This window comes from Diabrotica undecimpunctata, chromosome 1 (genome assembly GCF_040954645.1).
Source record: "Diabrotica undecimpunctata isolate CICGRU chromosome 1, icDiaUnde3, whole genome shotgun sequence".
Classification (NCBI taxonomy): Eukaryota; Metazoa; Arthropoda; class Insecta; order Coleoptera; family Chrysomelidae; genus Diabrotica; species Diabrotica undecimpunctata.
In genome coordinates this window covers 57040259-57067745 of record NC_092803.1, presented here as the reverse complement: position 1 = coordinate 57067745, position 27487 = coordinate 57040259, and the positions used below count along the sequence as shown (strand labels likewise).

The 27487-nt window shown below is 34.2% G+C and overlaps 1 protein-coding gene across 3 annotated transcripts in view; it reads left to right on the top strand.

Moving 5' to 3' along the window:
* The window catches only part of LOC140449581 (glutathione S-transferase theta-1-like), a 56299-nt gene that overhangs the window by 7740 nt on the left and 21072 nt on the right, over window positions 1–27487 (top strand). Inside the window, exons 2-5 of one of the 3 annotated variants that reach the window (XM_072542814.1) lie at window positions 1516–1606; window positions 5232–5382; window positions 5434–5632; window positions 22301–22627. In XM_072542814.1, the coding sequence (XP_072398915.1) occupies window positions 1516–1606; window positions 5232–5382; window positions 5434–5632; window positions 22301–22383 (524 nt within the window). In that variant the 3' untranslated portion in view covers window positions 22384–22627. Of the gene's footprint in view, window positions 1–1515; window positions 1607–5231; window positions 5383–5433; window positions 5633–22300; window positions 22628–27487 lie in introns of those variants that run through there. The other 2 variants (XM_072542798.1, XM_072542806.1) reach the window with 2 other exon arrangements.

The following is a 27487-nucleotide window of genomic DNA, read 5'->3' as shown; positions in this document are numbered from 1 at the left end:
GGAATGTCAGATAATAGAACAAGTGATGTAGTTTAAATATCTAGGTATCACATTATCTAGCTACGAAAAGCTCGAAACAGAAGTGGAAGATCAAGTGAATAGAGCAAACAGAGCCGAAGGTTGTCTGAATGAAACAATGTGGAGAAATAAAAATATTGGGAAAGAAATGAAAGGCAGAATTTACAAAACAATCATCAGGCCAATAATGACTTAGGCGGCAGAAACACGACCTGACACAGAGAGGACAAAAAGAATGTTAGAAACAGCAGAGATGAAAACACTGAAAAATTGATGTCAAAACACTATGGGACAGAGCTAGAAGTATAGATGTACGACGTAGATCCAAGGTGGAGAACAACAAGGACCGGGTAAGAAAAAGAAGAGTAGAATAGAATGACCATATAAGCCGAATGACAGCAAATAGAGTAGTAAAGACGCTAAAAGACGGTTCCCGATAGGAAGACGACAACTTACTGGAGTTACATTGAAAAACAGATAGAGTCATGTCTACATAAAAAAAGAAAATGCATATAAGGTAACACATGTTCTTCCAGACATCCCCTAATGTACTTATCAGCATTAATGCATGTACTTCCAAAGAAATGCCGCTCCATACCGTTATACTTCCACCACCAAACTGTACTCTAGGAATTAAGCAACATTAGGCGTAGCGTTCTCCATGCCTCTTCCACATTCTTTGTGGAACAGAACATTTCTCCAATCTTCCATATCACAATCTGCATAGTCACGACAGAATTTCAAGCCTTGCCTTCGATGAGCTGCTTCTAATTAAAGGCCTGTCGCAGATACATAAGTTGATAAAGTTTGTTCGTACAGTATCAGGTGAAAGTATGGTACCAGTAACAGTACCTGTCCCTAGTCAAAGCTGTAGGTAACTGTCTGTTTTCGAAGCTTAAGAAACTGACCTTCCACGGCGTCTGTTAGCCTTGGTCTTCCCTGTATGGATCTTCTTAAATATGAACCAGTTTCTCAAAATCTTTGTAAGAAATCGGATATTGTAATCGGTTATTCGCAGAACTCCAAGCATATCTTTGATATATCGAATTGAACGCTCATTATTATAGAGAGCAACAAGTTGTGCTATTTGATCTGGCATCATTACAAATTATATTCTTGGTTATTAAAAATACTTTTCTTTCTCAAAAATGCATACATCAAAAAAGAATACAATTAATTGAACAAACATTATTTTAAGTAAATATTCGATGTATCGGGGGCATCTTAACAAAAACTTTCTTTTCGGCCACAAAAATAATTGTTTAAAATAACAAACGAATGGATAAAAGCAATTTATATTTTAATAAATATATTTAATTATTATACAGAGCAATTTAATAAAACTAAAAGGAGAAAACTATGAAATTTCACGTGGCCGGTTACTTTTGTTGGTCAGTGTATAATAAAATAAAGCAGAAAACGTAAATAGTGGTAAATCATTGCCACTGAATCATTATTTTAATTATTTATTTACTTATGATGTTTTGTAATTTATAGGAGAACATTTGAAAAAGGAATATCTAGAAAATGTGTCACGAATTCCAAAAGTGCCTGTAGTACATGATGGAGACTTCAGACTGAATGAAAGGTAAGCTTCTGAGAATATAAATATTTTATCCCAAGAGATTGAATGGAATAGTCGGTGTTTAGTAGCAATCTTAGATAGTGTTAAAGTCTTAACATATCCCTCATTATTCTGTTACAATTATTAAGAAAACACGAAAATATATTCTACCTATGTTCGATATATCTCAACTCAAATAAAACGAGTTTTTTGTCTCATCCGCTTTCCGTTAAAACAGGTTGCTTCTTTTGGTATCCAACACACTTCGATAATATTTTACCGCCAATTCTCCTCTTCTGAATATAAAAAATTATCATTTTTATGACCACAACTGGCCATGAATGTTTTTTCATTTTACCAACCGCTTCGCTAATTCAAAAAACAAGTTTTTTATCTACCTAGAACTGGGTCAACAATATTTATTCGTTCTCGGAACTCATGAAAGGGCCATAAATTTTTTAGTTTGTTTTTATCATTATGCAGTTTCTTCGTAATCTATAAAAAAAAGTGGCTCTTTAGAACCCACCATGGTGGAAGACAATTGTAAGAGTTTTGATACACTTTTATTACGTACTTTATACAAATTACAGTAAATAAGCTGATGATACAGGATAGCGACTGACTTGGTCTATAATTTCATAGTAGGTGTTAAAATTTCGCCACCGAGGTTCCACCCGGTATATTTATAGCTATCAAGAAATATAATTTAAAATACATTTGTTAGTTTAATAAAGTATACAGTTTTATAATAAAATTCTCGCTAAAAACTTAAGGTCTTTTTATTCAAATTCATGCCTCTTATTTGGCTACTTGAAGGCAATTATTTTATCAATATATTATTTTATAATAAATAACAGAGCCCGGCGTAGAGATCTGGGTACGGTTCTGTGACTACCACTTGGACCTGTTTGTATCGCCAAGCACAAGGCGTGAAATCCGGCAATTGTGCATTCCTATATTAGCCGTACTGCACTCTCGGTGTGACATTTTCTATAGTGTTCAAAGCGAAGTGAAGTTGTTCGCGCCAAAGCTGGTTTCTCCTTCAACGGCTAAAATCATGAAGCACTCTAGTCAGTGGCGCGTATGTTTGATTACAGATACAAAATTAATATATTATTATTATGACAAATGAGTTTGAAATAAACATAGATGCGAAACGGAACAGATAGTTTGACACTAAATTTAAAAGATATTAACACTAATCATTTGTATGTAAGTTTTTGGAGTAATACGTTTATTATACACACATCTATTTATATATATATATATATATATATATATATATATATATATATATATATATGTATATATATATATGTATATATATATATATATATATATATATATATATATATATATGTATATATATATATATATATATGTATATATATATATATATATATATATATATATATATATATGTATATATATATATATAAATATGTATATATATATATATATATATATATATATATATATATATATATATATATATATATATGTATATATATATATGTATATAACAAATAGAAAAGGTTAATGTGAATGAATAATAAAAGTAAAATGTAATGGCATGTCACCTTATTACCAGAGCACAGACTATGAATAAATTGAATAAACTCAATTCAAAATATTAAGAAGGTGAAAAAATTGAATATAAGAAAAATATCTCAATGTAAATTACAAAATTAGGCACAAAGGGGTCAAGTGGAACAGTAAAGAAAATAATTTACTGGAAGCAGTAAAATTAAGATGCAGAGACGTCAACTGCGACGTATACGCATGTCTGGTTGATTACGAGAAAGCGTTTGATCGAGTACAACACGCCAAGATGATGCAAATACTAAAAGAAACAGGAATTAACAACCAAGATCTGAAAATAATTAGAAGTCTCTACTGGAATCAGACAGCAAATCTCAGAGTTGAAGGTGAACACACTGACTATGTGAAAATCATGCGTGGAGTGAGGCAAGGCTGTATTTTATCTCCTCTAATCTTCAATCTTGTTCCTACATATTAGTAGGAATAGTAGGAACAAGATCCATAGACCAGGTAATGGCCTATAAATACCTAGGTCATGAGATTCGCATAGGAAAAGATAACCAAACCGTTGAGCTTCTCCGTCGTATAAGACTGACTTGGGCAGCCTTCGGCAAGCTGAACCATATTTTCAAATCGTCTGATATACCAATATGCCTTAAAAGAAAAACGTTTAATCAGTGTGTTTTGCCAGTGTTAACTTACGGTGCCGAAACGTTGACCATGACAAGGAGAACAGTTCAAAAGATCCGTGTGTGTCAAAGGGCGATGGAGCGTGCTATGTTGGGCGTTTCACTACGAGACAAGATCCCAAATCGCCAGCTACGACAAAGAACAGGAGTGGCTGATGCAGTAGAGAGAGTAGCAACACTGAAATGGAACTGGGCAGGTCACGTGGCTCGAATGACAGATAATAGATGGACAAAGCGGATACTGGAATGGAGACCAAGAGATGATGCCTACCGAAGCAGAGGTCGTCCACCAACACGTTGGACTGACGATCTAAAACGTTGTCATAGGAATTGGATGCAAGAGGCACAAGATCGAAATAGATGGAAAATTATGAGGGAGATCTATGTCCAGCAGTGGCTAAGCGAAGATTGAATGATGATGATGATGATGAATCTTCAATCTGTACTCTGAAAGAATATTTATCGAAGCTTTGCACGAAACTGAAAAAGGTATTCTACTAAATGGTTGCCGGCTAAACAACATCAGATATGCAGATGACACCATAGTATTTGCGGACAACTTAGAAGACCTACAAGTTCTTATTAACAAAATCACGTATTACAGTCAACAATATAGACTCAATATAAACGTTAAGAAGACAAAGCTTATGATAATTAGCAAGAAAAGAATAACAGAAGGTCAACTCTACGTCAACCAATCCCCTGTAGAAAGAGTGACGCACTACAACTACCTCGGCACCATAATAAATGAAGAATGGACCAACAAGCAGGAGATTAGAGCACGCATCGGAAAAGCTAGATCCACCTTCAATCGGATGCGGGCCTTCTTCAAGAGTCACAACCTCACTCTTGATACAAAAGTAAGAATGCTGCGATGCTACGTCTTCTCTGTCCTTTTTTATGGTGTGTATATGTACTGATCACCATCAAATCTCGAAAGTTACAGTTCTTCGGACATATGCGAAATGAATCCAGATATACTCTCCTTCAAGCCATCCTGCAAGAAAAATATTTGGAAAACGATGTCCAGGAAGAAGAAGAACATCTTGGTTAAAGAACCTCAGAATCTGGTTCAATACAACATCTGTGCAGCTTTTTCGCGCTGCTGAAGATAAGATAAAGATTGCCATGATGATCGCCAACATTCGTAACGGATAGGCACATCAAGAAGAAGAAGAAGTAAAATTACAGAAGAACTAGATGAAGATCACATTTAAAGGCAATCCCAAAGTTGATTTCAAGGCAATCACATATTAAGTCATGAAGTCACAACTGACTTTAAAAAAAGAGTATCATGGGCTGCATAGATAGGTAAAGCTACCTCTAGTTGGTATCTATCGATTTGCAATACATTATAATAAATATTACCAGTTCTTACAACATTTCTAATACTTATACTATTTTAATATATCTTCTAGCGTTGGTATAGTGAGGTACATCTCCAGACAATATCCAGTTGAAGACCACTGGTATCCAAAAGACAGCAAAAAACAAGCACTTGCAGATGAATATTTGGAATGGCACCACTTAAATGTTAGAGTAAATTGTTCTACATATTTTATAAAAACCGTAAGTCTTTAAAATTATTAATATGCAAATTTCATTCTGGTCATCTCTTAGACATATCCTTTTTATCAGTGGCTCAATCCGATGAAAACCGGAAAGCAGCCATCAGAGGAAGAAGTGAGGAAGGCCAAAAAGTATATGGAGAAGTCCTTACAGGATTTCCAGGACTATTTTTTATCAAATGGAAAATTCATTAATGGAAATCAGATATCCTATCCAGACATCCATGCCGCATGCGAAATAGAACAAACTAGTAAGTAACTATTACACACTATTAATATGTACCAAATTTGATCATGAATATATTATACTAAAAGGTGTCACCAAATTTTTGGAATGTATGGACAAAATTAGAGAACCTTTATGGAAGCAATTTAGATCGACAACCATTTGTATTTATATTTTGCTTCAATAAATATTAATATATATATATATATATATATATATATATATATATATATATATATATATATATATATATATATATATATATATATATATATGAAACAAAAGCCATATATTATGCATTAGAGCACAAATTAGTCAAACTTTTCACGTCTGAATTGGAATTAATAGAACGATATAACAGTTATTTCAGTATCTCTACTTCGTCAGCCTTTCGAGCTGATTCCGATTCAAACCAAAAAGTCTAACTAAGGTCTACAAAAGCTTCCCACTTGTACTTCTATTGAATCTTCCTAACAATATATATGTTGTCTCCCTTTAAAAAAAGGTAACATTTCAACGTTGTCGTTGGTGATCGTTCAGCTCTTTTCGTTGCTTTTTCTTTCGCGAAATAAAGTCGTTGTTCATTCACTAGGTGAACAGCTAAATTAACTACAGTGGGATGCCGTTGGTGGATGGAAAATGGAGAAATTCCCCAAACCTCCTTGTTGACATATCTTCCCATCTGATATATTGAAACTTCATCGGTATTATTTGTTTTCTGTTTTTCCGTACAGTTTTTTGAAAATTATCTTTTACACAAACCTCCAAATACAATAAAAAAAGAATTATTTGATGTAGTCGTTCTGAAGTATGCCGGTACAAATACACTGCGCTCCAAAATTAACGCATAATTTTAAAATTCCTATTTTGCGTTGTAATGCAAGAATTTTTGTTTGTTTTTTTCTGCCTTATGGTTGTTAAAGAACATCTTAAATAAAAAACTTTTCTTTTTTTACAAAACATGTATTGAAATTAACAATATAACATCATAAATCTAAACATCTAAACAAACAACTGATCTAAACAAACTAACATTAAAAATTAATGACAAAATTGAAATTTTCTAAGTTCAAGAAAATACTAGTACCGTGTACTAGTATCGAGTATTGCCTCCTCTGACATTAATTACTGCTTGCAGTGGCGCACCCAGAATTTGTCTTAGGGGGGGTTTTGAAATTTTTTTATGCTACCTCCATGTTGAGTCCCTACAATTTGGGTTTTAGTTTAATTTAAAGTACTAAAGATAGCAGTTCCAAAGATTCAGGTATCTATTATCCTACCTACTAACTAAAACCACCCTCTCTTACTTATGCGCAGTTGACTGTCGCACGTACCGTACTCCGAAAGTGGGATGGCCACTGTAAGGCTGACGACATTTTTGGAACACTCCCTTCTCTTATCTAGATCTTATCTATTGTTCTGAAGCTATTTTCTTGTGGCATTTTAAAGTAATTACTATTTTAATGTGAATAAGCCAAAATTGAAGGTTAAAATAAGGTTATTGACGTTCGACATTAATCGAACTTGTAAATACAATATATTTTGAAGACGGCTATCGCCGTATTCCCGTTCTCCTCCGGGAATCCTCCCGGTGCAAGGCATGCTCCTCCTCCAAACCTGTCGATTCCATCGCTCTTCTAATTCCTTCATTTCAAGAGCGTCGAGCTCTTTTTTTTCTTCCAGGGGGCTTCGATTTGTGAAGTTTTTGGGGCCAACGTTTGTCAGACATTCTCAACTGATGTCCAAACCATTTTGAACCTCTTCTTTCTATTCTGTCAATGACCGTTTCTGTAGCATTCATGTTATTTCTTATAGATTCGTTAGTCTTCCTTTCCTGCCTTGATATTCTAGCACTTCTTCTCAAATAATCCATTTCAACTGTCAAGAATCTTCTCTTCAGGTCTGCATTAATTGTCCATACTTCAGAGCCATAGAACAAAGAACTGATTCGACCATGGTTTCCCTATTCTTTTTTTGTTCCTTTTGGAAATGTGGTGATCCCACCATAAGGAGTTCAGACATCCTACAATTTTACGTCCCTGATTACTTCGTGTTTAATTTCGGTTTCTCCCAAGCCGTTCTTAGCAATGAGTGGATCTAAATATTTAAATTTTTTCACTTGTTTGATTTCCACGTCCTCGTCTATCAACACTTCAAACCTTGCATCTGAACTGATAATTAAGTAAATATTCTGTTTTCTTCATGCTGACTTGTAACCCCCATTTTAAATATTCTCTCTATAGACACTTTATCATAAATTCTAGATCATAAGAATCTTGAGCTAGGATGACTTGGTCATCCGCAAAGTTTAGGGAGAACAGTACGTCATTTCCTATGGGGATTCCCATTCCCTGGCAGTGGTTTTTCCAATTTTGGAGGGCTGCCTCAATATATAAATTAAACAGTAAGGGTGACATACTGCATCCTTGTTTTAGTCCTTTAGTTTCTTTTATTGGCTCTGATAGTCTATATCCGATTTTTAGGTAAGTAGTGTTATCCCTGTATACTTCTGTGATTATTCCTAAAAGGTATGGACTAATGTCGAGTTGTTGTTAAGCTTGCCACAATTTAAGTCTTGGAACTGTATTATACGCCTTTTCTAGGTCGATGAAGGCTAGATGTACTTCTGTACCAACCGCTATTCTTTTTTATATTAATTGTTGGAGTATAAACAAGTTATCAGTGCAAGATCAAAGATCAAAAATTCAAACGTCAATAAACTTATTTTAACCTTCAATTGCGACTTATTCCCATTAAAATAGTAATTAGATCTTATCTCTGTCATTAGCCCGGTTGGTATTTCTCTTCTTCTTCTTTCTTTTTAATGACTGCTTGGATGTAATTGTGAACACTATTCCATCCCTCCGTATTTCCCGTCATCTTTACGATCATCTCTTACAGTCACAGGGTTCATACCTATTTCTTTATACATTCTGTTTCTCTCCACTGTACATCTATTACACTCCAGCATTGTGTGAGTAACAGTGTCGGAATATTCGCAGTATAGGCATTTATCCTCATCTGTCTTTCTGAACCTATGAAGATACGCCCTAAAACAGACAATCTACCCAGTCCCTTAGGCTCGGGATCAGCATCTTTGTCCACTGAGCAACATCTTCCTTGTTATTCCACTCTTCTTGCCATTTTTCCATTGATCTTTCCCTTTCTTTTTTTTATAGCTGTTGTCAAATGCTTTCTTCTCCCATAGAGATGTCTCTTTTCTTTTCTACTGCTCTAACACATGCAGAGGAACACAACCCGTGATAGTCCACAAGGCCGCCGCAGATACAGTCCTGTAGGCGCATGATACTCGCAACAGACTCGTTCTGTCTAATTTTTTATAAGCCTAATATTAGGTATCTATATCTAAATATAATGAAATATATTATTAATTATTGCGTATTTATACAATAATTATTGTGTTCTACATATTTAAAGTGGTAATTTAATTATTCAATCAGCGTTTTGGATTTTTTATATTGTGTGTGAAAGACAAGTTACATTTTTCTACTATTCTTTATATATTGTTTACTTTATATGCCCTGGGGGGGTTTTAACCCCCAAAACCCCCCCCCCTGGGTGCGCCACAGACTGCTTGACAACGATCTCTCATACTGAGAATAATCGTTTTGATTTTTTCTTGATCAATTTGATCCCAAATTTCAACAAACCGCAAAAAATGTTTATCCAATGCGTTTGGTGCATTAGGTAGTTGTCGTAGTCGTCTGCCTATGATGTCCCAAACATGTTCTATTGGGTTAAGGTCAGGACTTCTTGCAGGCCAATCCATGGCAGGAATTCCAACCTCCTGACGATACTGCTTCACAATTCTTGCCGTGTGTGGCCTGGCATTATCTTGCATAAGCATGAAATTATCCCCAATAAATGGTGCAAATGGCACGACATGCTCTTCTAAAATGTCTGTTATATACCTCTGCGATGTAAGCCGACCGCTATATATTCTAACTAATTCCGTACGAGCCTCTAAATTAATCCCACTCCACACCATTATTCCAATCAACATGTTCACGAGCAAAATGTAATATTTGCCTTCTATGGTCTCTGGTCAATAATGGGCCAATTGGTTCCCTTCCAATTGGTGTAGGTCGTTTTCGGCTAGTCTTCTTCTAATCGTATTTTGGCTGATTCTAAAGTTATAACGATCCAAAAATTCATTTTGTAGAGAAGTACTGGTAACAAACCTTTATCTCCTGTAGTGTAGGAAGTGTCAAAAACCGGTCTTGATTAGAAGTTGTAACCCTTCTAAGGTCTTGACCGGGTCTTCTCGAGTTACTTCCAGTAACAGAAAAACGTGTTAACACTCTTGAAATGGTTGACTGGGCGACGTTAAAACGTTCAGCGAGTTCTACTTGAGTGTATCCTTCTTCGCGAAGAGTAACGATTCTAAAACAGTCACTTTCTAACAAATTTCGATTTTCTTGCTGCTGGTGGTTCATTTCAAAGAAAAAACGCTTAATAAACTTGAAAAACTCCTTTAGGTAAACGTTCGACACAACGTAATCCAACCCAACTAAATTCGAAATAAAATGAAGCACAATTAGCATGTTTTTAATTTTTTTGCAGAACATGGCAAAAACATCAGCGTTTTTTACCGTTCTTTCGATAAATTTTACAATATACCGGGGTAACAATATATTAGCACAAAAATCGAAACAATAAAATTATTTTATTTACCAGAGTTTTTAAAATTATGCGTTAATTTTGAATTTTTCAGCGCAGTGTATTTCGGCGATTTATTTATTTATTTATTTATATATATATATATATATATATATATATATATATATATATATATATATATATATATATACATATATATATATATATATATATATATATATATATATATATATATATATATATATATATATATATATATATATATATATATATATATATATATATATATATATATATATATATATATATATGAAAATTACTGAGTTCTCGGGAAGAACCGCGTTGAGAATTTAAAACTCGAGTTTTAAATTCTCAACGCGGTTCTTCCCGAGAACTCAGTAATTTTCATATATATATATATATATATATATATATATATATATATATATATATATATATATATATATATATATATATATATATATATATATAAAGTCATAAATGTGTGAGTTACACCATTTATAACTCAAGAACCGCTGTACCGATTGTAAAGATATTTGATTTTTTGAATTCATCTCAACCCCGAATAGCAGAATAACCATTAAAATATCCTAATATTTTACGAAAAAAAATTAATCTTGATCGTCGATGTACTTTTTAGGAGTTGGTAACACTGAAACAACTGTCACGTCGATCACAAACCTAACAAAATGATTTGTTTTGGTTTTTGCCAATTTAATGACAGCTTCGTAACAATAATAAACACATTTTAATAGATTGAGATTGCAACTCAATTAACCTCGAGCTGTGGCCAGCTCGACTGTTACTAGTGACTTTTTTTATGTCCTCCCTGATTGATTGTGAAAAAACATTTATGTTACTCGTGAATTTGTTTATTTTATAGTACTACTAGGTGACCTCTATGGACTAGTGAGTAAAAAAACTTTAATACTTAATTTCTAATTAAAATTCTATAAATGTTAAACCAATTAACTTAAATAATAAAACTTTTTGTATAAAAAACTTTATTATTTAATCTGTTTTGCGATTACCATGATTTACAAAAATGCCGACAATCCAAGTTTTTGAGGACCTCGTCGAAATGTATGTTGAAGATGGTAGAGGAATTTCTCACTTTTTTACTTTCGACTTCCTCTGTTCTTTTCTTGACATTCTTGTCAATATTCACCACTATTTTATCTGGTAGCACAAATTTTTTATTGAGTTTTTAAAATATGGAGATGACAGGCAAGGGCTACTAACTTTTTATAGACCACATGTCACATCAGGGTTAGTAATGGAGTATCACGAGTCACTAATTCAAGATTCGGATGGTAATAACATCATCCTGAGATGGGTTAAAGGACACAATATTTGATTTTGATGAAAGGCAACCGCTCTGCTGCACTCCCATACGCAAACCGTGAAAAGATGGGAAAAAGGGCAAGGATGTAGGCTTGACAGGGTAACACTAAGTAACTTCGAAAAGTCAGCATCTAAGAAATACTTAAGACTAACCAGGAAAAACCTACGCTTGACAGTTGGTTTTTTAACTGGTCATTGTCAACTAAGCAAACACCTCCACACACTGGGGCTAGTAGACACACCTCTATGCATGGACGAATTCGTGCACCCTCCGATGACAAAGCATCAGTTGGACCCTGGTCTACCTGACCTTTCGACATACGACCGTTAGCTGACCGCTTACCCCTACGAGTCCGACACCATTTGAGAGTAGCGTGTTACATAAAGTAACACGGGTTCCACCCTCTCCGTAGTACCTGTGTTGCGGGCACACCCGTCCGTTATGCGGCACGTTCAACCTCACCTTGGTTATGTGGAATGAGAGTAGAGTGGTCCCATGAGAGGCTCGTCTTGGATACTAGAAGTGTAGACCGGTGAATGCACGCCCTGCTTGCATTTCTACAAACCCGACACCTCGAACGACGCGACGGCTCTCCGCCTCTTCATTCCTTCACAGTAGTCGTCTCTTACGACAGGCAGGGAAAATTGCTCCGGCTGTATTATTATCTACGCGAGCCGGACGGAAAGGGAAGTATGAACGAGAAGACGAAACTCTAGAGCATGTCTCATGTGAATGCCCGGAGTTATCGTTAATACGAGAGTACGCGTTCGGCGAGTCCTCGCCCACACCTGTCCACATACGGGAGATGTCTTGTGGTGGCTTGTCTACCTTCCTAGAAATGGCAGAATGGACAATGAGCTAAGGACGACAGCTCCTTGGGAGGATTCACAATTGGTCAATTGTGGCCTAAGTGCTATGGAACTTAATCTCCCTCTCTACTCTACAGATACAGAAGATGTGAAGGGGAGCCACTGTCATTTATTATGCTGCAGACCTTGGTCTACTCAATTAACATCTTCTTCGAAGTCGGTAGGTTTAAACGTTAAATTCTCTATGTTTTTTTATGAGTCGTTTGATTATTGTTTGGGAAAGTATTTAGTATATATTTGTATATTTTACATTTTTTAATATTTTTATTATTATATTCAAATATGATTTTGTTTAATTTTATGTTCTTTTTTTTCTACGCAGTAAATTCTCATTGTCAAACTAGCTAACACATGGTAATCTGTTTTTAAATTGAAAGAAATTAAATTTTTAAATTCACTTGTTAGAATATCAAATTTCTTCGGAATTATATACGCATTTTGGTATCAAGGCTGGGCGACCGTTTTAAAACTCTGATTTGAGGGTTCGCTTCCTGTGTACGCCTCTCTTCAGAATTTTTAGGTACGGATTTTTATCCCTACAAATACTGACAAACACAGATCGAAACGTGACATCTCAGACTGTAAACATCTCAGTTTATCAAAGACCTAAAAATATAGCTATTTTACACCTCCAAACCTGCGACCTTGACGATCTTTTCTAATAATAGTGTATCCCCTATTAACAATGTTGTGTTTTGTCTTATAACAGGTTCCAGAAACAATTGCAATCTCATAGCATTAGAATACAGAAATTGTTTAAAAGTTTGCGCGTAAGATACATTAGAACGACTATTTCATTGAATTAAATTTAAATTCTTTGATGTATTATGAGCAATTATTTTAAGTTTTTCTTTTCTCCCAATAGATATGATTTCAGCAATACTATTTTTGAAATTCTTTAAATGTCAATAATAACCAACTCTAATTACCAACATTTATAATAGTATTATTGTTTTACGGAAACTTTTTATAAAACTAGTTAATTCGTTGTAACAATATATGGAATTTAATTTACAGTAATCATTACATAAAAGTTTCTTTGTCTATAAATTAGACCTTATGGCTGCAATCTACAGTTCACATTGATGCTATTTATGATTTTGAATCGGAAATCGATAAAAAGTTCAACCACTTTTACTGTTACTGTAGCAGTTTGCGATGCAACAAATATTACCTACTATCGGTTTGGACAATTATCATGTATAATTATAAATTATAAAATCTTACGGTGATGACAAATTTGGCCGATACGAGCCATTTAAACGTGACGGGTATCCCCTCTTGTCAGCTGCACAGAACGAAAACATATGCAACGCCATATAGAATAGGTAGAAAGAGGCATCCTTTACAATACTTTTTGTTTTTTGTTTTAATAAGAATAGAACCTGGTTAAAGGTTCTAAACCAAGACTAACATAAAAAAAATAGATCGCATATCATTTGGGACATTTTGTCTTCAAATTCATTGAATTGACAGAAATTGCCCACACCAAAATTTAGATATCGATCCTACGACTGGTTCGTAAACACTGCGTACTTACTAAGGATAATAATGCAAGTTTAAGTGTGAGCGAGCAAAAATGGACGGAAATACTCGATATCATATGACGAATCTGGCAGGAAAGTATGATCCTTATCCCCTCTTCTTTCCCCCTCCATTTTTACGATACTGAAGCAAAAAATGTTCTACATATTTAAAATTGTGTGTTCAATTTTGAATAAAAAAGTAATTCTACCTAATAAAGTACCTTCTACAGAGATAAGATAAACGTTTTTTCTTGCTTAAACTTTGCTTCTAAAAAAAAAGTAAATACTTACAGGTAATTTTGGAACTAAAGTACATTCGTTTACCAAATCCCCATCTATAAACATGAGCACGTGTTGATATTCGCCGTCTCATTCGTCAAGAGGCTATTAAATATAATTTATTAACTGAAACCAGACAGATTCTCATGGTACAGATCCAAACTTGCCAGCATTTTAAATTCAAATTGTATCATGTTGATTTTTAAGTTAATATATTGTGTTATATTTATGTTATAGTTATTGTTAAGTTATTTACTGGTCGTATTTTTTTAGAGTTTAGTTTAATTGTGATATAATGATTAAATTTCAAGAAATTCTTACACTAACAGTTTCAAAAGTAAATATTTTTAAAAATCATATGATACACATCAGTACGACCCTGTTTGGCTTTCACGTGCCTTTATTGACAATTGGGAATTTGTAAAATGTATAGGGTTTACTCAGTGATTTTAAATTATAGTATAGTAAGCATGTGTAGCGTAGTGTAGAGTTATTTCTGATATTTAAATGTTTCTGTAGTATTACTCTGATTCTAAATCTTCCTGCATTTTTAATATTTGGTCGTTTTCGTATACCCTCTTTTTTCTTCTGCATATTTTGTCAGGCTTCATTCGCTCTTCTTCAAATTTTTCACGACATTCTCGTGTTCTTATTTGTGTCTCGTAGAGTCCACTTCTTTTGTATATTTCTTACGTACATTCTATAAATCAGCTATGTATTTAGATTCTAGAAGTTCTTTTAATGTTTTTGGAAGGTGGTAATATAGTGTTTCAACTGAGTATATTGGACAGTCGATCAAAAGTGCTTCACTGTCACTTTACATTCACAAATAAAACACACTGGTTCCTCTTCTCTTTTCAACAAGTGTTTATGTATTGTAGCCGTGTGTCCTAATCTGAGACGTGTTATTAGGACTTGATGTTGTCGCTTTGAAGGCCAGAAGTTTCAGGAAAGGACGGAAGATTTTATTTCTATTAATTTATGTTGCTACTATTCCATTGGTTTTGCCAAACATCGCGCAATTTTGCTTTTATGTAAGGTTTTAAATCTAAATGCACCGTTAGATTTTCCACTGATGCGTCTGTAATGGTTACTGCGGACCTAGTAAGACTATCAAATGTTTTGAACTATATTTGATTTGCTGAGTTGCGCACAACACAACATAATATTTAGTCCAGCTTGCCACGATATTCTTAGCGAGTGTATGTGACTTGTTCAGCTTACTTTTGAGTCCAATTACATCGCTAGGAATTTTATTTCTTTTGTATATTGTATAGGAGAATTGTATAAAAATAGGTTTGGGAGATGTTGTGGCTTTTATTTTCGCAAAAAAGTATAGCTTTTGTTTTTGTGGTGGAAAACTGGAGTCCAATATTGTAAGACCACGATTCTATCGACTTAAGAGCTGCAGCAATACGATTATGAGCAGATAATGTTTTTATTTCTTGCTACAATTACTAGATGATCAGTGTACACAAAAGTTTTATTTGTGCCGTTGCAGTACGACACAAAATTGTTAATAGCAATTAAAAATAGCGCTACGCTCAGGTTCGAGCCCTGTGGAATTCCATTTTCCTGTAATTAAGATTCAGACAAATTGAGAATTCAGAATCTTCCAATTGTGGAGTGTAGTTAAAATATAATAGCGCCATACTGTATCAAAAGCCTTTTTTACATCAAAGCATATGGCTAAATATTCTTGATTGCATATAAAAGCGTCGTATTTTCCTAAATCCACTTTGTTCGGGTGTAATAAGATGTTTATGTTCAATATACCACATAAGTTGATTGGCAATGACCTTTTCTAGCAACTTACACATTGCATTCGTGAGAGATATTGGTCTATAGGATTCTGCTTCAAATTTAGGTTTTCTAGGTTTATATATTAGAACTCTAATTGATGAGTGCCATATTTGTGGGAATATCTTATTTATCCATATAAAATTGAAAAGCTGTAATAATAGTGCTTGTCCTACTAGTGGTAGTTTCTGTAGAGACAGGACAGGTATGTGATCTGGTCCTGGACTAGTATTTCTAATGGAGTTAAGAGTTTCAATAATTTCAGTAAAGCTTATAGGATTATTTATTAGTGAAGTGTCCTTGATTAATGGTATTATTTTATTTTCTTCAAATCGTTTCTTATTTAAGAATTCTATTTGATACCTTTCATCACTGGAAGCAATACAATATTGTTTTGCCAATATTTCAGATATATTGCGTTTGAACGTAAATGTCTTCTTCTTCTTCTCGTGCCACTCCTAGCGGAGATTGGAAATCATCATGGCCACTGCGACTTTGTTAGCAGCGCGCCTAAAAAGTTCAATCGAACTACACCCGAACCATTCACGTAGATTACGAAGCCACGATATTTTTCTTCTTCTCACACTTCTTTTGCCCTTAATTTTGCCCCGCATGATATTTCTTAAAAGTTCGTACTTTTCACCTCTCACAATGTGCCCCAAGTATTCCATCTTTCTAGTTTTTATCTCATTAGAATTTCGCATCTTTTGTCTAAAGATTGGAGTACTTGCGTGTTAGTGACGCGGTCCATCCATGATATTCTGAGAATGCGCCTATAGCACCACATCTCGAAAGCTTCGATGTTTTTTGTGGTCAACTGTTTTAGTGTCCAAGCCTCTACTCCATACAACAGGGTAGAAAAGACATAACACCGCAGCATTCGTATTCGTAACTTTATATTGATATCACGATTGCAAAAGAGTTTGCGCATTCTATTAAAGACTGATCTAGCGATTTCTATTCTACATCTAATCTCTTTTGTTTGATCAGTATCGTCTGTGATCCAAGCACCTAGATATTTATAACAGGACACACGCTCAATCGTTGTATTGTCTATTACAAGATTAGCTCTGATGTTCTTTGATTTCGTGATTACCATAAATTTAGTTTTTTTCAAAATAATTTTCAAGCCGTAACTGTTACAGTATATATTGAGACTTTGAACGAGATGTTGTAGTTCTACTAGCGTTCCCGTTAGGAGAACCGTATCGTCAGCATACCTTATATTGTTGATCGTCTCACCATTTATTATCAGACCAAGATCTTCTTCCTCGAGTACTTGTTGACAAATAGCTTCACTATACAGATTAAATAAAAGTGGCGACAAGATGCATCCCTGCCGGACTCCTCGACGGATTTGAATTTCTTCTGTTAGCCTACCCTCAACCTTCACATTTGCTGTTTGATTCCAATATAGGTTGCATATAATTCGAATATCTCGGCTGTCTATATTTTTCTTTATTAGAATTTGTCTTAGTGGTTCATGTTGTACTTTGTCAAAGGCCTTTTCGAAATCAATAAAGCAGGTGTAAATTTCTTGGTTCATGTCTAAGCATCTCTGTGAGAGAACGTTCATTGCAAACAGAGCCTCCCTTGTACCCAGCCCTTTTCTGAATCCCATCTGAGTGTTACTGATGTCTACGTCTAATTTCCTATAGATACTATTATGGATTATTTTCAGGAACAGTTTTAGAGCATAACTCATCAAAGCTATCGTACGATATTCGCTGCATTCCCTTGTATTTGCCTTTTTTGGCAGTAGTATAAAGGTCGAACGGAGCCATTCCCTAGGTATTATTCCGTAAATGTCTAGTGGTCTTTTATTAAGTACTGTATGGAGTGATGTAAATTTGTCCAGATATACTACTAATCATGTTCCAGATTTGACCAATTGGAGTAGATCTATTGATTTCTGAAACAAACTTTTGCCATGACTCTTGCTTGATTTTTTTAATAATAAATGTACATTTAGCCCTTATTCTTTTAAATTCCAATTGATTTTTAGTAGTTAAGAAGAATTCTTTTAACATTTGCTCATAATTGCTTTTTAACATAGTGCTCATAATTGTATTGCAGACAACATGTATTTAATACGCTTACTATAGAAAATGTCACACCGAGAGTGCAGTACGGCTAATATAGGAATGCACAATTGCCGGATATCATGCCTTGTGCTTGGCGATACAAACAGGTCCAAGTGGTAGTCACAGAACCGTACCCAGATCTCTACGCCGGGCTCTGTTATTTATTATAAAATAATATATTGATAAAATAATTGCCTTCAAGTAGCCAAATAAGAGGCATGAATTTGAATAAAAAGACTTTAATTTTTAGCGAGAATTTTATTATAAAACTGTATACTTTATAAAACTAACAAATGTTATTTAAATTACATTTCTTGATAGCTATAAATATACCGGGTGGAACCTCCGGTAACTTGATTTCCGTGCACCCAGCCCAATATCTAAGAAAAACTTTTTCTTTTGTAAATATGTGAAAAATTATCAGGAACGGGAATATCGAAAAAGCTTTGCACATTTTTTAATCCCGGCGATGTTATTAAAAAAACAAGTTGCGCACTTGAATCACTGCGAAATTTTAACACCTACTATGAAATTTTTTTTTGTGGAAATCTGAAGTGCAGTTTTTGTCCTTGTTAAAACATAATGCAGTCTCGCATTTTTTACACACAACATAAGTTTACCTAGTTCCTTGGCATAGCAACCTGGTAGTTTTCAGCGAAACTTTGTGTTATTCCATATGGGATAATGTTTTTCCTTGCCCACACTTGACCAGATGAGCAGGTATAAGGTTTATAGCGTAAGTTATTTAACATTATATTATATTTATACTTTATTAAACTAACAAATATATTTTAAATTACATTTCTTGATAGCTATAAATATACAGGGTGGAACCTCCGGGAACTCGATTTCCGTGCACCCAGCCCAATATCCGAAAAGCCCATACTCTGATTGGACTGGTAAATGCATTTTATTGGTTATACAGTGTAAAATAATCGAGGTTACTCACAGATATTCAATTAATTATACTAAAGTCGTCCTCTACATCCGAGATGTCGGATTCGCTTTCGCTACTCTCCCCTGTGTTCGCGTGTATTATCAATTGGTCTACGTCATCTTGCAGGTTGTCCGCAGTCCACATCTCAGTTTCCGTTTTCTCAACAACATGAGTGACATAATTGCGCCAATTTTGCTCTGTGACGCGTGCGAAACCGTCGTCGATCAACTGGCGTACCATCATTTTTCTTTGCCAGAAAAACACGCTGTGTGCCAGGAAGGAAACCTCCTGAAAAACCTGCATGCAATAAAACATATCGTGGACCTCGTTTAGTAGGTGCTTTTAAGCCAGTACTTAAACCTTTGAGAAAAGCATCACGACTGTTTTGTATCGTAGTATCGCACCATTCGTAATTTATAGATTGGCCAACATTAACCCACGATTCGTCCAAATATATGATATTGCAATGGTCTTTTCGCAAACGTCGTATAGTTCTCAAATAGTTATGGCGCCAATGAATAATATCCTCTCGCTCCACCATGATGCTTCTTCGGCCACGTTTCTTATAAACAAATCCAATATCTTTCAGAAGTCTGTATAAAGTAGAAAGAGACAACGGCTGTATATTCTCATTACCTTGTATGAAGTTATGTATATGCTTTAAGAATGGCGGCAAATTTTTCATGAAAAATTCACAATGAACAATTTTCCGTAGAATACTTCTTACACCCTCGTCATATGTGAATATTCTAAAATTTGATTGACACACTCGTTTTTTACGTTTTTTTGGCGATTTCAACGTTCCACTCTGTTCTTTTTCTTTTTTGAAATTGTAAATGCTTCTTTCGCTAACACCAGTCATCAACGAAGTACGTCTTACAGCAGCACTTACATTAAGTAAATCTAATTTCTATGAAAGAATTGGAAATTTGAATATTATATATAATATCTATAAATAATATCATTTCCAAGTTTCCAAATTCTTTCCTAGAAATTATGTAGGTTTTTTCTATTTTATGTAAAACATTAAAACTACAGTTATTGTATGTTGTTCTTGTAGAGAGGTGTTCAAATGTTACTCTTATGAATATGATTCAATTGTATATCTCATGTTGACGTTTTATATGCAAAATTCATAGTTTTCGTTGTCAATAACTCATCAATGCCTTTTTATTCTATTGTATACGTATACATGATATAAAATAATTTACTCGTACTGCCGGCAGATGCATTTTATCCAAGCCGGTCCTGTGAGACAATGAGCAATCAACAGCTGGAGAAAACCGACAACCCTGCGCGTTTATTCTCCATAAGAAAAGCATTGTCGTATCTTACCCGTACTGCACTCTCAGTGTGACATTTTCTATAGTAATTTTATTGTATTGCTCCTGACGTTTTAACCATATTGCATACTTTACATATAACATTCTTTAGGCATTGTGTTGATATAAGAGTGAACGCTACTATGCTTCAATTTAAAAACTAAATATCCTCTATCCCGTCGACTTTATGTTACATATTATTCCAAAGATCCATCATCATCATCATGATCATCATCCAGCCTTCATTTATCTCGTTCACTGCTGGACATGGGCCTCCCTTAAACTCATAAAAAATCCATCGCCGTCGGTGTAGTAGTCAGGATTCGGACGAAGGTGTCGCATATTCCACATTATTCTTAGTTCATAAGCAGTGATTTTTAAGCTAAAGAGTAGCTTTATTATCGCTATTACGGCCTGTTCTTCCATACTTTTTCAATTATCTATCTATGATAACATTCTGTATTTTTTTTTAATATGTTATTCCTTATGAGGTTTGATGATTTTGGTAAATTTAGGTGGGAATGCTGTATGTCTTAAATATCCACGGGCATCGCGATGAATACCAGTAGGTTCTAAAAATTTTAAATTAATCAATTAAAAAATCAAATTTTATTTCCTTATTGTCTAGTAACCAAACATCATATTTCCAAATATACTTTGGACAATATGAACTGTCAATATCTTGTGAATCATGCAAATATTTTTGAAAGTATGGATTTTCCGCTTCTTCAGCGTTTGTTGCGTGACTTAACAGGGTGATGAATGAATACTTCTTCACTGTGTATAGTTTCACCTGTTACATACTTAACTATTTCTTTAAGGAGCTCGGTTACGGGCTTTAAAACTGATTCAAGTTGCTCTTCTCTTTTGGTCTGCATTTTCTTAAGTGAATTATACTTTTTTTCTAATATATTCAGCAAAGTGCTTAATACGTTGAGCTCTGTTTAACTCTATTTGACTCAATGTCTTTTCCTTCTATTAACAACTCTATTTATAACACTCATAGTTGACTATACGCTGCCTTGTACAATACTCGTAGCCGAGCTCCCTAAAGAAATATGTAAAAGATGAGACTATACACAGTGAAGAATCCATTCATGACCCCGTTGAGTAACCAACAAACGATGAAGAAGAGGAAAATCCATACTTTTAAAAATAGTTGCATGATTTACAGATATTGATAGATCATATGGTCCAAAGTATATTTGGAAATATGATGTTTGGTTAAGAGAGAATAAGGAAATAAAATTTGATTTTTAAAATATCTTGGTTGATGACAGAAAGTTCAGTAGTTCTTCTGCACCATCTAATCTACTATTTTATAAGAATCCTAAAAACTTTACGCCAGATGACAAAAATTTACAAAAAATTTTTAGAATATACCGGTCTTCATCCAGATGCTTGTGGATATTTGAGACATCAAGCTTTTCCAACTAGATTTAACAAAATCAAACCCCTGTTTATAAATGAACTAAAATGACGACTAAAGCAATCACATCATAAAGAATAACGTATTGAAAAAAAATACAGAATGTTACCATTGATAGAGAATTGAAAAAGCACGGAAGAACAGGCCGTAATAGCGATAATAAAGCGACTCTTTGGCTTGAAAATCACTGCTTATGAACCAAAACGGATATGGAATATGCGACACCTTCATCTTCGACACCTGACTATTATTGTGATGGATCTATGAAATAATATGTAAGTCGATGGGATATAGGATATTTATAGTTTTTTAAATTGAATTGGTTGATGCAGAAGCACAAGCTCGACAATTTATAGCTAAAACATTGTGTAATATGTATATATTAATATATGAATGTTAAGTTCTGTTTACACAAAAGATGAATGACTTTTTCTACGCAGATTTGCCGATGATTTGCCGATTTTATGCAGATGAGTATGATCCTATCGAGTTTCAGCGTGGAGACTACTGCAAGATACATTGAAAAACATGGTGTAAAATACTATTTAGATGAAAATGACATCACACAAATTCTACAAGTACATCATAGTATAGTGACCCATCGCATATCGTTGTTGGACAGCTTAAATTTTCATGAATATTATAGAAATGTTGTATATTTTATATTTTTGTACAAGTACTCATTTATATGGTCCGTTTGAAGCTTTAACTGCGTTTTGTGAAATTTCTCCACCAGCCAAGCTATGAGAGAATATTTATATTATTATAAAATTAAAGTTGTAAATGACTTGGATAACTTTAATTGTTAATAAATAGTATTTATATAAAACATCTGTTTTATTTTCATTAAATATTTTCAAAAAAGTGTAAAAAAAGGTAAAGAAAAATCAATATTGTACAATAAAATCATTTATTTATATACAATAAATTAGAGAGTATGAATGATTTTGTGTGTTTTCAACAGTCATACCTACATATTTTTGTAATACCCAATAAAAGTACTATGCTAGAATCGCCTAATATCTAAATAATGTTCAACATGTCTTGAAATTTTAAAATTATTTTTCGAAAATGTTTAAAATGTCCTATGGTAGTTTGCAATTTTCTGACAGTTCCAATAGGTAATTTTTTAGCTTTGAATAATTTTATTATATTTTCAAAAATGTTTATTTAGGGTACTATAGTAATTTCCACAGTTAGAATGCAGTGCAGGTAAGATAAGCAATGTATTTCTCACGTGAGAACGGCTGACCACGTTACCGGTTTGCCCCGAGCGGCGCATCAGGACCAGATTTAAGAATCATAGACTGGAGTATACGCGCACATAACTATTGCCTACGGTTGTAGAAAAAACTATCATTATTTCAACTATAGCATGATTCCATCATTGATGTATAAATAAGAGAGTTACTATTGTCGAACTAAACAATAACATGAAGAAAAATACTATAAAAAAAGCAAAATACAGTAGACTCCCTCTATAACGAGAACTGAAAAGGCAGAATAATTATCTCGTTATATCAAACAACAATAATACTGTGCATACATATGAATATGTAGTTTTCTAAAACATTAACTTCCTATAGTGAAGCCATTCGGAGCAATATAAGTTGAGTGGCGTTTTTGAAAAAAGTTGTTTACTTTTATTGTCAATGAAACACATTAAAACAAAAAAGAGTTGTTTACTTTTATTGTCAATGATATACGTTATAACAAAAAACCTGTATTCTGTAAATCTGTATAAAGCGTACTTTCAAGGATAACATAAACTATTGCTTCTGCAATATGCGATAGTTTCTTACAACGTTTAAAGCACTTTCCACATGTTGTCTATTAGGACCTTCTTATTATTAGGTGCGAATGGTAAACCCCCTAAAATCACACTTGTGAATCATAAATTGTAAATTTCCGAAGAAGTTTATTGTGGGCGGCAGTTAAAAAGGGTATTTATTTATAGCCACGGCCGGGCCAAAACGTAAAAAAACCGTTTTTTGATCTTATTTTCTCTCGTTATAATCAAATTTGTCTCGATATAGGGGGTTATAGTTGAATACAAATTTCACGGGACATCTCATGTACCTCTTTATCAGTAAAACCTCGTATAGAGGGAGTATACTGTATATCAAAAACTCATTATCGATATATATATATATATATATATATATATATATATATATATATATATATATATATATATATATATATATATATATATATATATAGATAAGTTAACTTTGTTATTCATTGTAAACACATTCTTTGGGATATAAAGATCATTATAAAGTCATTAGGAGAAGCGAATCAGTTTTAATCCTCATTGTCCACGAAAAGCAAACATGTCTTTTTGTCGATTTGGGTACTGGCCATTAGACAAAAAGGTTGTCAGCAAAAACTATGAAAGCTCAGTTCTATTTCATTTTCGCAAGCGGATGAAAGTACCTACATCATGGAGCCGTTGCCAATATCTGTCGGGAATTTTAAACAGGGTATTACTTTTAGTGTGCAAGTAAAAGTGTGGTGTTTGACTATTACTGCCGAAAAAGTTTCGAAAATGTGCGGTGTGAGTGTTCGCAAAATTTATGACATGAGCGAAGAGGCCCAGCAAGGCGAACTGAAACCGGTAAAAAAAAAGGAAGAAAAACAGTTTTCAGTCCAATTCACGTGAGAATACTTACGATGAGGGAGTGAAATCTCGAATAAGAAAAATTGTCCATGGTTTTTTTTTGAAAACATACCACCAACCGTCGACGGCATAATAAACAGAGTGAAGGATGATGAGGACCTACCAGCTTTTTCGAAAACCACATTTCGTAGACAACTAAATGATACGGGTTTTAAATATGGTAAAAGAGGTCGAGCTTCGATAATGATGGAAAAAAAGGATATCATAACCTGGAGACACAAGTACGTCAGACAGATAAAAACATTGAGGAAAAAGAATAATGTAAACCTTGTTTATACCGATGAGTCTTGGATTAACGTCGGTGCTTCAGTCTAAAAGGAATGGAGGGGCACAACGATCAAGAAATGCCTCCATAAAAAGACTCTCTGCTGGACTGAAAGCTCCAACCCAAAGAGGTCCTGGATTGTTCTTCATGCTGGAAGCGAAACTGGTTTTGTGGCATGGGTCGAATTAACTTTCTTGTCCAAGAAGGGAACTGCTGATTACCACGACGAAATGGACGGGAATCTATATGAAAAATGGTTGAGAAGACGTTAATTCCAAACTTGCCACACAAAGAAAACGTTGTCGTTATGGCTAACGCGTCACACCACTTCCTCAAATTTGATTTCCCAACAAAATTGTGGAACAAAAGACAAATTAACGATTGGCTAATCGAAAAGAACATTTTCTTCGAGGAAGATTACCTAACCTAACCTAACCTAAAAAGTGAATTACTGGATACTGAGGTCGCATTTAGAGACGAGTAGAAGTACAGAATTAAAACAATTGCGGAAAAATATGGCGTTAAGATTTCGAGACTGCCGCCTTACCATTGCGAGCTGAACCCGATTGAAATGGTATGAAGTCAAGTTAAAGAGTATGTGGCTTCAAACAACGTCAATTTTAAAGAAAAAACGGTAGAGCGGTTGATAAAAAATCTTACCAACGCGTACCTAAAGAGTAGTGGCATAATTATGTGAACCACGGCAAGAAAGTAGAAGAACAAATGTTTGCGGTGGACAATTTGCAGGAAGATATTGAACCGGTGATAATTAATATAGGAGATGATTCAGAGGATGAGGACGATTTAGATATGAATTGCGATTAGTAGGGGAAGGTGAGGTAAAACGGGATACTTAACGTTTAAGGCTGTATAATACCGAAACTCTGTATTGGAGGCTACTCATATTTTGGCACAGTGAAAACTCATTATTTTTGTATCAAAACACAAAAAAAGATTTTTTTTTATAAATGTATAAAAAAGTTATATGCAAAAATTTAACACCAATACAATTTCCCATTTTACCCCCACTGTGTGGGTAAAACGGGATACACCGTAGGGGTAAAATGGGATAGGATTTTTCTATGTTATTTTAATTAAGTTTCTCTTTTTTTTAAGTTTAATTTTTTTTTATTTTTATGCAAAATACAACAACTTAAACTCAAAAATTCAAAAGGAACGAAAAAGAGCAATTAACTAAATAAGAAATAACGATGGGTTAAAGCCAAAAAACCCAATATTAATAGGAATAATAATACAGAACATTTTTCTTAAATATTAATAGGAATAATAATAACGAACATTTTGCTTAAATATTAATAGGAATAATAATACCGATAATTTTGCTTAAATATTAATAGGAATAATAATGCCGAACATTTTTCTCAACTTAATCATATCTGCTGCAATATTCGCAAATAAATACATCATCATCGCTGTCAGCTCCTGCACAAGCCTCATGTCTCCATTTTTTACAATTGCAGCATTGTATCCAGCCATCTCCTTTTTTGTCTGAAGAATATCTATTGTTGCAATAAAAGCATTCCTCATCTGCACTACTGTCACTGTTTTTAATCCTCTTGGAAGTATTTTCTTTTTTTACGGTTTTCTGCTTTAGTGACTTAATCTTGATCTTTGAGTTAACATTTTTAACATTAAATTTTAGTTTTCTGGTAGCTAGAGATGTCTCCAATTCTTATTTATAAGGGGTGCTTGTTAATATGACAGTTTTACCTTTATTTTTACTCTGTTGCTTAATTTGTTTTTGCGGTGCTTTTGGATAGGGAACAACTTGTTCCGGAGAAAATAGACCTAAACCAGTGCTTATTGAGGACATGTCCATAAGCAAATCTTTAGAAGATTCATTATTTTGTCTTTCTGGGGTAACTTGTTCTTCGACAGGCTGGTCATTTTTGGATTGACTTTTTAAGGAGATGGATATGTTTTCTTCAATATTTGGCTCATGATCAGTAGGCAAAGCTGCAGCCAACATCTCTTCGGTAAAAACAGTACGATTCAGTGGGAAAATTTCTATTTTTTGGAAACCATTAATGGCATTTAATGGAGTAGATGCTCGTAGGTAAGCTTTTCCAAATAGGTGAGGTACCTCTGAGATAGTTACACATCGCCCTGGATGATGTCTCAGCCACACTTCTATTTTTTGCGTATAAAATGTACTTAACGGATACATTAAGGAAACATCCAATGGCTGCATCCTATGGCTCGTATGAGGAGGTAGGCAAATTATTGTCACTCCATATTCACGTGCTTTATCAATAATAGCAATATTTTGTGTATGGGTTTTATGGCCATCCAAGATTAAGAGAGATGGGTTTTCTTTTGATTATTGAATGTGATAAAGAAAATGGTCAAACCATTGTTCAAACAAGTTAAGCTGCATCCAACCAGATTTATCAGTAACGACTAAGGTTCCTGGCGGTGCATCCTCCGAGAACTGCGGCTTCATACGAACTCTGGGAATTACGATCATAGGAGGAACAAATATTCCACTGGCACTCATGCAGATTACAGCAGTAGAAAGCTCCACTCGTTCTGCAGATGTTAGGGTGCCGACCTGTTTTCCACCCTTGACAGCAATCACTTTTGATGGACGACCTTGAACTGTTGTAATCCCGGTTTCGTCAACGTTAAAAATACGGGAGGGTGGAAAGTTCATTTTTT